The sequence below is a fragment of the Buceros rhinoceros genome, unplaced genomic scaffold, assembly GCF_000710305.1.
Source record: "Buceros rhinoceros silvestris isolate BGI_N320 unplaced genomic scaffold, ASM71030v1 scaffold22612, whole genome shotgun sequence".
Taxonomy (NCBI): Eukaryota; Metazoa; Chordata; class Aves; order Bucerotiformes; family Bucerotidae; genus Buceros; species Buceros rhinoceros.
Genome location: NW_010401089.1, coordinates 882 through 11,972, shown reverse-complemented (window position 1 = coordinate 11,972; position 11,091 = coordinate 882). Strand labels below are relative to the sequence as shown.

The following is an 11,091-nucleotide window of genomic DNA, read 5'->3' as shown; positions in this document are numbered from 1 at the left end:
AGCAGGAAAGAAATGACTCCAATCTTTTACAAACATTGCAATAAACCCAGTGATACGCATACACACCACTGACTTCTACTGGATAGAATTCAAATGATCTGACTGTACGTCATAAGCCTCATAACATCAGGGCTAATGGAAATTTTTCTTTATCCAAAGTTGCAAATTAGGTCAAGAAAATGTGGGCTGTACCTCAAATGTTTTTCATCAAGTGCTGTCTGGCTACTCCATGCAGTGTTTTGTTTAACGAACAGAGCTAAAAGTCATAATGTGCTGCAGTGGCTACTTGAAGGCTCAGCATTTTTTACAAATGTAAGCTAATGAAAACTCTTATCAGAAACCCGACAGGTTCTTCAATTCATTGCTTAAGAAAAAGGCTTCTCTACTATAGATACAGGAGGCTTCCCTATGCAGGAAGAAGTCAGATGATGTCCCTGAATTGAAGACAGATTCTGTTACCAGATTTGAAGTTCATCATTTCTGTTGTGAACTGGTAACTGGTAATTGTGAACTGAGCAAGCTGCAGCTTATCCAGCCCATGGATCTCCTCCTGGTTTTCTGACCAGTGGTAGACGATGTCCTCTGAAGAGTAGCCATCTGCCAAAAGAAAGCTGAATAAACATAAAGTTTGAGGAAGAAATTCAGAACTTAGGGGACTGGTAGTGGAAGTCCTCTAATTCCTCTGCTATGCTGATTTTCCTCAGTGCCATTGCAAACACGCTCTGTATGATTCAGTCTGGCTAATTCACGGTCCTGGCAACATCAGTGGTGCCAGTGTCCTACTGGGGTGGCTTTCCCACAGGAAGAATAATCCAAGTTGATTCCAGTTTGGCATGGGTGCCCACTGGAAGATAACTGCTAGGGAGAGGTGCAGGGCACCAGGGACATGAGAGAAGGGGAAATGTGTATGAGGGGCTTTAGATAATATGCAAATCCATAGGAAATTGATCTTTGCTGTTGATGCTAAACCATTCATTTGTTTGAAAGAGGCTTTATTTGTTTCACTGAAATCAATCCCCTCAAATTAAAAAATTCAACCACCACCAAAACTCCCTGCAGAACTTGCTAGGAGAGAGAACTGATTGCTGGTTCACTGTCTGCTGCCTCTGCATTTGGTGATTATATAAGTAAAACTGTAGATTGCTATTTTTGACGAGATAAAATGGTATTATGGTTAACTGCCTAAAAAACAAAGACAGTGCTAAAAAAGAAAAAAAGAGGCTCGAATCAATAGGCCAGTGGATCTGCTCAGAAACTGCTATTCACAGATATCTGGAACACCCTGGACCTGTAGACTCCGTGGTATAAAACCCATGAAAGACCAGGTTCATTGCCATCGGTGGGTGGCCCCTGCTTGGGTCAGTGGTGGATTTAATTCTCGAGCACTGATGCTCATGGGAATTACATGCTGGTCATAGATAAAATACAGGCTGGACAAAATGTAAATTCATTCTTCACCCTCCTTTGTGAGTACAAATGAACTTAAGCCAATCCTTGCAGTATCCTGACTGGTTTCTGTGTAACATACAGGAATGCAAAGGCCAGCTAAACAGCTCTGTAAGGGTTAGGCACAATGGCACTCATTAAAAGCAGGGAGCAACTTCTTCTTCCTGTTTTCTCATAAAGAAAAAACAGCACAGCAGATTTTGGCTCTGGGCTTCTCTACTTATTCTCACCAGATTTGATAGAACTCTCAGCAATGCCAGTGACTCTCACTACTTCACTGGGTTTTGCATCAAGCACAAAGTTCCAGACATTCCTTAGCAGGACTACAGGTTGTTAATCTTCACTACATTAAATCCTATAGTTTTGAGTGCAATCAGAGCTGATCTGGTATTGGAAAGTCCATAGCCTAATGCCCAGCACAGAGAATGAAGGGACTGCTGTGTGTACCCTTTATTTCTAAATCCTAAGGCACCTCTTACATTTCATTGACTAAAGCAGAATCATTCCAGCAAACTCCAGCAAGCAAAGTACCATATATGCAGGCTTTAAACAAAATACAGATTATACAGAACACTGTACTCAGCCCTTACAGCTCTCCAAATCCAACATGCATTCTTGCTCATCCATTGGATACTTGGAAAGGTCCATGTCACAGGCCACCGTTGAGGTAATCCTGTTCCAAGCAACGTGAACACCAGTTAGTTGCATTCAGATAGAGCCTTCTCCTCAGAACTCAAAAGATTAAACGGAGAACTTTAAAAACTTAATACTACTACAGGAAACTATTTTCAAAACCTTTATGGAAACCCTTACAAAAGATGGAGAAGTTGAGCCTAAATCAGGCTCACTGGAAGACAGTAAGAAAGTGGAGAACAGAATCTTTGCTCTGCATTCAGCATCTCCTTGCTTGAATGCAGCATCACCTTGCTTGGTGACCAACTAATTATGAGATGCTCATCTCCCATTACAGACTTTCTGAAAGTGATCAGTGATTATGCAGTGGAAAATGTGTTAGAGTTGCCAAAGACACCTTCCTGGCAGGGTAATCCTTGTCACAGGGATCTCCGATAGGAGCCACCAGTACCTTCTTCCATTGTAAAGTAATAATGATCTCAGGAAATCAACCTAGGAAAACTGTGTGATTACCTGACGGTCTGTTCAAAAAGTGAGTCCATGATAGCATAACCGTGCACTCTTCCTCACTCACCTGATGCTGTATAAAATGACGCCATCTGGCTGGAGCCTGATAAGTTTGTTTTCCACAGTCACATCATGGAACCAGGCAGACTTCGCGTTCACTATGAAAGTATCTGGCAACCAGAGCTTGTCCACAAAGCGGCTGTCTAAGCCCAAAGTTTCATTGGTGTGGTTGTACGACAGACGGTCATCTCGCCAGCTCTGGTGCAAGAACACCGTCATGGTGTATTCCTATGACAAGAGAAATCCCAATTAAACAAACAGAATCATAATGTCTTGACTTGGTCAAAAAAATCATTGTATTTGTCTAGAAATGTATTAATTGTTTCCAGTGCAAGTCAGTATCTTTATACTCAGTCAACCATAGAGCTGCCCAAGCATTTTAATTTCTGTCGTATGCTTCTACCATGGATAATCCCAAAGTATCAAAAAGTGATTCAATGTCAGTGTTAACACATTGCAAGAGTTACAAATGTCTTAATGAAGAAAATGCCTTCATGTGTCTCCACAAGTACGACTTGTTTTTTAAAGCAAAACTAAAGAAATCAAGTGAAGTTTGGCATCTGTAATGAAGGGAAAGGGTGGAGGGCAAGTCAACATTTTGGTTTTAAAATTACATCTGTGGTGCTTCAGAAGTGCAGGTAATCCACACCTATGCTTGTTTATGCAGCCCCACTGCTTTACTGAAAGGTCCTTACACAAAAAAAAAGAGGAGCATCTCACAACTGATTGTTCCCTTGGCTCCTTTTTGGAAGTATCCGTGGTGAAAAGGAATTTGAACAGAAGTTGGCATTAATGCTTAAAATTAGGCTTTCTGTTAGGAAGTGCTGCACAGGTCCAGCCTTGCTAATGGTAGTGAGAAATCTCTGTGCCCGATACATGGCCAGATTCTCATCATTTCCAATGTCTGCCAGAAGAGACTCTGTCCGTGTCTTAAAAACCCATGTTTGTTCTTTGCAGTATCTGCTTGTGGTAGTTTCTCCACTCCGAACACGTTGAGGATCAGCTGGCTCTCTAGTTAGTTTTGTGCACTTTCTGACATTGCAGCACATTCGTTCTCAGCTTGGTAGGTTTAACTGATAACGTACCATGTTCACTTCCGAGATGTGGTCGATGCTGGCTACTTCAATTGCAAGAGCAACATTAACAGGAGGACCTGAGAAAAAACATTTGAATGGGGTGATTTCATCATCATAGTGCTTACAAAATTATAGATGACCCCAGACTGTCAATTCTTTCATACAAAGTGAATTCATAGAAGTGTTTTCCACAATAAAGTGCACTTTCCAAGTAAAATCTACCTTAAAGCAAGGGCTTTAAATCTTTTACAGATTGCATCCTCCATTTCCAACAGAACACCTCACTTAGCGATAAAGGATATGACTATAATCACAACTACCGAGAACTACGGCATCCTTTCTGGGAACCACACCATCTAGGTTAAGACAGCGTGACTTCAAGCAAATGCAGAAATTATCACCATTTGATACAAACCATAATTCCTTCACCTTAGATACAGCCATTTAAGAACTGTATCAGCAAGAAGACTGCATTGCTATTCTATTGTACACTCTGTCCTTCAAAATCAAGCAAATTGTTGATTGCTATTATTTCCAGTATCCAAGTAATAGACAATCAGAACTTTTTAATCATGTAGTGGATGAAGTTCACATAAACATCAGAGAGCAGAAGACTGTAAGAAACAAGAGACACTATTCTCAAAGTCTCACCTCCAATCCCAGGCCTGAAATTACGTGCATAACCTTTCATTAAATCGTCCAGGTTGGGTAACCAGGATATTTCGATGTTGGAACCTATGTAATCTCCGATGTCATTCATAGCTCTAGGTAAAGAGAACAAGGGTCTTTTAAAACTTGGCCATGTTTACAGATAGAAAAATAACAGAAAAGGGAAGACGTTGACTTCTTTTACACCAGAGACCACCTACAGTATAATCGGCTATACTGGTAGTTTAGTGAAAAATACTGTGTGTATATATAAGAAAACTATTTCAGAAATTTGTTTAAATCAAAACATACTTCAGGCAAGACTATGGCCTCTTTCTGACATAGAGGCACATATGTTTTTAAGGTTTTTTCTTTTAAAAAAATAGGGGAAAAAATGAGAAATTTAAAGAAAGCATGAAGGAAACCAAGTTTCTTTGTACACTGCATAAAATGCATCTTTGGATGCTGAAATGCAGCTCTGCAGGCAGTGGGATGCAGCAGCTCTGACAGCTCCTAGTACCACCACGGAACAGCTGAGATCAAGAGGACTGGTATATTGTGAAACGCAATGGAGAAATAGTAAGAATTTCACACTGGAATTTGGATTTAACATCTTTGGTAGTGTGAAAAGTACCATTTGCTCTCGGAAATACAAAAAGCAATGCTAAGGGAAGGTGTGCAAACACCTGAAAACAGCAAAGCTGCGGTCAAAAAGGAGATCTCCCTTAAAAACCAGACAGCTGAAGGCATGGGAGCATGGAAGGGGACATCCCCACGGCCCCAACCCGGCACGATGCTGCCCACAGGCCAGACTGGAGCTCAGCAGGAGCTGTGGCACTGGAACTCAGAAGGTTCTGCCCATGGAGCCCAAAAGCTGGGTGGTTCTCCCTCGTTCTGAGCCAAAGAGGTGGCTGCCTACAGCCCAGGCTCCTCAACCCGCCTGGCACAAGCAGTCATGCGGATATCCCATAATCTCCTATAAACAAAGGCAAGCTTACCTTCTCATTAACTGGTTAAAGTGAGCTGGCAGACTGCATTCCAAGACCTGCGCCTGCTCACCTAATTCCTCTTGCCAGCACTGTGACAAGGCGGGAGCAGATAAACGAAGGACTGTGACAACTATTTGCAAAGAGAAGAATTGCTGGTGGTTTGAGAGGGCCTGGATCTGAATGCAGTACTACACCTGAACAGTCTGGGCATTGCTTTAGCATCTTCCAGTGAGTCCAGCGATAAATACAACATTTGAGAGAAATATATCACTAGTAACAGAAGAGAAACTCATTAAACATCAATCAAAGGCTGCAGAATAATATCCCATAAACAAATTCTGCCCTGGTACTTACATAACTTTCTTAGAGTGCTCACACGACATTGACCCACATAAAGCACATGGGTTTTCTCTCCAAAATACACCAGTCTGGGCATTCAGCTCAGCACATGGAGCTACTGCTAGCACAGCAGAGTGCCCTACAATAACCAATTCTTCTTCTCACAGGGGACTGAAAGAAAAATCTTCCTACATACACAGTAGTACAAAAGTACTAGGTAGAAGTCATCGTAAACTCAGAATACCAGGTATATTTATAGTGCTCAACCTGAGAAAAATAATAAGAACAAATTCTGCTGCTCCCCTTTCACAATACTGCTACTGGTGTACATCGAGAACTCCTCGCAGATAACTGACTTATCCTCAGTCACTTGCTGTAACAGAATTAATGTCACTGTAAGAACTGCCAGGAGCCTCATCGTGTTTGACAAAGCGTTTCCAGTGTGCAGCCAGTATCCTGTGTCAGTGTTCTGGTTTAATGGCATTCAGGAGAGCCACAGAGCTAAATAAAAGGCAGTTAAAATGACAAGAGCTGGGTTAGAAGTGTGGGCTGTCGCTTGCCATGTGTTTTAAGCAGATTACAATCTAGAGGGAGTTTTACTTAAATATCCATGACACAATTAAAAAGAATCTTGCTTCTATTTTATTAATAAAGCCTTAGGGTCAGATCATCAGTGCTGCAAATGTGTTGAAGTGAGTGGAGCTCTATGCACTTCATCCCAGTGGGGTTATTAAAATATTACAGCTGAAGTAATTTTACGGCTAGATTTACTTTGTTGATATTAATACTACTGGTTCAGTTTTAAATTTCTTTGAAACAGACAACAAAATTACTCAGTTATTGCCATGGTCACAGACTAGCGCAGTGCTCACAGGATGGTCTGAGATACTTGGAGTACCTGCATCAGAATTACCTACAGTTTCATTTACAAACAGTTATCACAGAGTTACCAAAAGCTTTTGCCAATATTAGGCTTTTTTCATGCAGATCATTAAGCGACTAGAGCATCTGTCGTATGAGGAAAAGCTGAGAGAGCTGGGACTGTTTAGCCTGGAGAAGAGAAGGCTCAGGGGGATCTTATCGACGTGTGTAAATACATGGAGGGAGGGTGTAAGGAAGGCAGAGCCAGGCTCTTTGCAGTGGTGCCCAGCGACAGGAGCCGAGGCAAAGGGCACAGACCGAAACACAGGAGGTGCTGCTCGAAGGTCACAAAACACTTTTCCACGTGAGGGTGACAGAGCACTGGGACAGGCTGCCAGGAGGGGTTACAGTCTCCCTCCTTGGAGATATTGTAATGCCACGTGAACATGGTCCTGGGCAACTGGCTCTGGGTGGCCCTGCTTGAGCAGGGGGGTGGGCCTCCAGAAGTCCTTTCTGACCTCAACCATTCAGTGATTCTGAGAACCTATTTTGTACCTTTAAACTACGCAGTGATCACTTCAAACAGCCGTATTCTTGAAATTACATCTTGTCAGACTGAAATGGATGCTGATGGAGCAAGGGAAATAATACAGACATAACACCTAATGGGGAAGGGGTTGTATGCTCAAACCCTTTGAGCCATTCCTCGAGACTTCTGTACATCAGGTCCAGTGCCTTAAAGTTACATGAAGGACAGTGGGAAAATTTCATTCATCCTTTATAATCACTTGGGATTATATGTGGTCTAAAATATTCTTCATTTATTGTACCTGAAAAAGGAAGACCAGCATAGAAAAGACTCATTGGAAGGGATTAACCTTTCATAGTGTAAGCAGTAAAGATGAAAATAAAAGAAACTACTATTAGTTGATTCAGCAACTTCACTTCCTGATGTAAGCTGCTGTAAAGCTTGTTTTAGTAAGAGAAGGGCTTTGTAAAATTAAGCTATTTGTTTGTAAAATTCAAGGGACATAACAGCTCATAGAAAAGCTTATCTTTACCTCGCACCAGGCCAGAGCAGAGTGCTGAGCTGATGGAATGGCAACTCAGTCATGCGTCCTAACACCACGCAGAAGTCATTCCCAAATCTAAAGCAGAGGAAGATGGGTTTTCATCCACACTGACTGTACGCTGCTCATTTCAAGGAAATATTCTGCATAATGTATTTGCATCTGTCCGTATCTGGTGTTTAAGCATCGTGAGAACTTCAGCAGAGCTTGTTGTTAGCAGATCCCTGCTCTTTAAACTATGGAAAGAACAGTAAGTTCTCCTGCATGCTAGACAGGGGAAATCACCAATGATAAACCTGGCAGAACTGCGATGATGTTCTTTGCCTAACAAAACTTCACACAGGTTAGAGAAAGCAACTCCAAGCAGAGAATCTCAGACGACAAAGTGCATCTCTCTGAGCCAAGTAGCATCAGTTCTAGAATTAGAAGTACTTACATCCCCAAACCCTTTCTGTCCAAGGTGGAGTGGTCTAGAGGAGAGACATCAAGCAGCTGCGACAGCACATCTTTAAAGGGCTTGGCAGGCGAGTGAGGTACTAGCCTGACCTCTCTCTCTTCCAGAACACTGCCTGGAAGAGGTAACTAGAAATTTATCAATGCTACTAGAAAAAAATCTGCTAAGCATTTCCATGTCCCCAAGGGACGAGGCAGTCTGTCTGCTCTGTGTGACTAGGGGCACTGCTGCCACCAAACCAGAGAGAACATTCGCAATCTCAGTTTTGCCCAGCAGTGCCAAAAGCTCAGCGGCATCCTTCAGTCAGTGGCCAATGCGATACTACTTCTAGGTCCCACTTGTAGGGAGGCTGCGCTAACCTCTTGACAAACACGTACAGCAGCAAGATGTGGAAAATCACTTTTTGCATCTCCTATTTCTTCTTTAAATCCACTAACCTGATTCTTCTGGGAACCGTGGCATAGTTGTTACATGAATCTCTTCACCTGGTAGAAGGAAATACCAGTTTGACTGATATACCAAGGGCTGGGGTGGAATATGTTTCATTTTCTTTGAGATAATCTTCTGGGGGCAAGTGTCCCAGATATCATTGCCACTCAAGAAAACTTTTTCTTCCAAAAAAGACAAAGAATATCCTGCAAGGTCAGCGAACAATCCAGCCTCTGTCAGACTCCAGGATTATCCAGCGCAGTGTGCACATCCTTCCCATCTGCCATTCCTGACTAAGTGAAGCTCACTCTAAATACGTTTTGTGTTTTGAAATGTAATTGAAAAAGCATTAGGCTTAATTCATGGCAATGTTTTGAACATAAAAGCCCTTTTTTCCTCCCTGGGAGTTTTAAGCTACAGAAAATGAACCACTCTTTGCATGTATTCACGTGTTAAAGCTGCTGTTTTCCATGAATAGAATTAAAAGGCTGAGGGAGACACATAACAGAAAGACAATTCTATGCAAACATATAACAAGCAGAACCCTAAATATAAAAAGATACACCTATTTTTAGAGACTTAAAATCTCTTTCAGCAAAGGATTACAAAGTACGGACATACGCCCCAAGACTGCTGTCAATAGTACTCTTTCTCCGCGCGGATGCAGAAATATTTTGCTAAGTGTGTTTTAGTAGATCATCCCATTCTCTAGGACATAGTTATTACTGCAGCATCCACAGCATACCAAACTCTGATAAAGACTGTCAATCATCTAAATGCCAAATTTCTTGCTACTAACCACTGCCTCAAGCAGACCACAAAATATTATTTTTTAAAAATGTTTACCTTAAAACAGCCCTGGCATAAGTAGGATGTGCTGACTTAGGATGAATTTGGCTCATTCCCTTCAGTCAAATAGCACATGACAGAGGAATTGTTTCAAATACAACTCTCTAAAGCACCCTGCACGGATACTCAAAAATGCTGTGAGGAAGCAGGCTACATGTATTCCCCACACCCCTCCTCTGCCAAACCTTAACATTATTTTAATAGGTCGTTCTGCCTTTGGGAAATCTTATGTCATCCCAATGAGTTCAGAACTCGCTGAAATGTTCTTCCTTCTCTGAGTACAGTTTGCTTACCCTGTCAATACACAGTCCATCGAACTCACAAGCAGGGAGCTCAGTGGTGTTGGGTGGCCTCTATCATCGTAACCACCGACCACATTACATTCGGAAAACAAAGCAAGAGCAATAAAATACAGCTATCGGCAGTTTTGCCCATTATTATAAACCTCCAGTATTACTAAAATACTGTTCCTCATAGAAGCATCTCTTTCCAAAAATAACTGTATGTAATATCCTCTTACAGAACTCCAGGGAAGAAGAATAAGGAAGTCAATGTGCTTCTTGGGCCCTTAGAAGGGGGATTACTTCAGAGGTCATCTACGTGTGAATACTGTTACTGAAGCAAGGATAAAATTTCGGTTTAGTTCTGTTTAACAAAAGGACACATGTAACTGAGGTTACTCACTCGTTACAAGATTAAACAATGTCGTGCCATAGCCACGCTAAATCCTGAATCTCCAGGTAACTGGTGTAGTGGACAGAGCAGCTGTCCTTGACCACCGCAGGTCTTACCCTTTGGCACATTGGCACCAAACAGCTGCAGTTCCACGAACCAGAATTTGCCTGGCCTTACTCTCTGCCACGAGTATACCTATTTCTAACAAACAACTCATCACTGTTGTGTAACTGGAGGAAGAAGTCAAGGAACTAGGTAATTCATCTGAACACAAACCAATTTACCCAACAAATTATGGGCTGCACATACCCTGGCAGTTGCTGTGCCTAGGAACAGACCTTGGAGGCAGAGGCTGAGAAGGCTGACTCTTCCTTAAAATGCCTTTTTTCCCCCCCTTCGTTTATACTCAAACACCACTTCTCAACCCAAATACATAACACTAGCCCAAGTGCAGGCAGACAAACAGGCTTGTCGAAATTAGGGGCAAGATCTTGATGCCCTTGAGTGCTAAGCAGTATTTTCTCTGCCTTCACTGTAATACTGGATTCCTTCAGAGCATGAGGTGTCAGGATCTGACCCTGGATAACAGATTCAAGGTCACAGGATAAATCATATGTCAGTCCTGACTAAGAGCAGTTGACTTAACACTTCCTCTAATGCAAGATCCTTTTCCTTCTCAGTGAAAAAAATCTGATCTCACTAATTAATTCCAAAAACTGTAACAGCAATGTTATGTCTTACTACAATTAGCACTTTGCTTCTTATGCTCCTCCAAAGCTATTAATAATGTCTCTGAAGCAGGAAGACCCCTTTAATCCCACGGCCATCTCTGCTCTGGATGATGTAGGCATGTTTTTACATGCAGCAAGTTCTTTTTTACTCCCCCTTCTATTTTCATTGCGTAATCATGGCAAGCTTTCTCCACATACAGCCTCCAGATCTGCAGAGAATATATAGAGAACATCGCTGGTTGCCTAGCTAACACCTTCAGAAGAAATGTGACTGAGAACTGCACACATATCTCTTTACAGTGTATTATTTGAAGAAATGGTTGG

General features: G+C 42.0%; 1 protein-coding gene across 2 annotated transcripts in view; it reads right to left on the bottom strand.

Moving 5' to 3' along the window:
- GABRD (gamma-aminobutyric acid (GABA) A receptor, delta) overlaps positions 1 to 11,091 on the bottom strand; it is a 14,828-nt gene that overhangs the window by 2,960 nt on the left and 777 nt on the right. Inside the window, exons 2-7 of one of the 2 annotated variants that reach the window (XM_010132160.1) lie at positions 5,714 to 5,869; positions 4,374 to 4,486; positions 3,732 to 3,799; positions 2,654 to 2,874; positions 2,037 to 2,119; positions 460 to 597 (exon numbers count right to left, since the gene is read on the bottom strand). In XM_010132160.1, the coding sequence (XP_010130462.1) occupies positions 460 to 597; positions 2,037 to 2,119; positions 2,654 to 2,874; positions 3,732 to 3,799; positions 4,374 to 4,486; positions 5,714 to 5,742 (652 nt within the window). In that variant the 5' untranslated portion in view covers positions 5,743 to 5,869. The remainder of the gene's footprint in view (positions 1 to 459; positions 598 to 2,036; positions 2,120 to 2,653; positions 2,875 to 3,731; positions 3,800 to 4,373; positions 4,487 to 5,713; positions 5,870 to 11,091) is intronic. The other variant, XM_010132159.1, reaches the window with a different exon arrangement.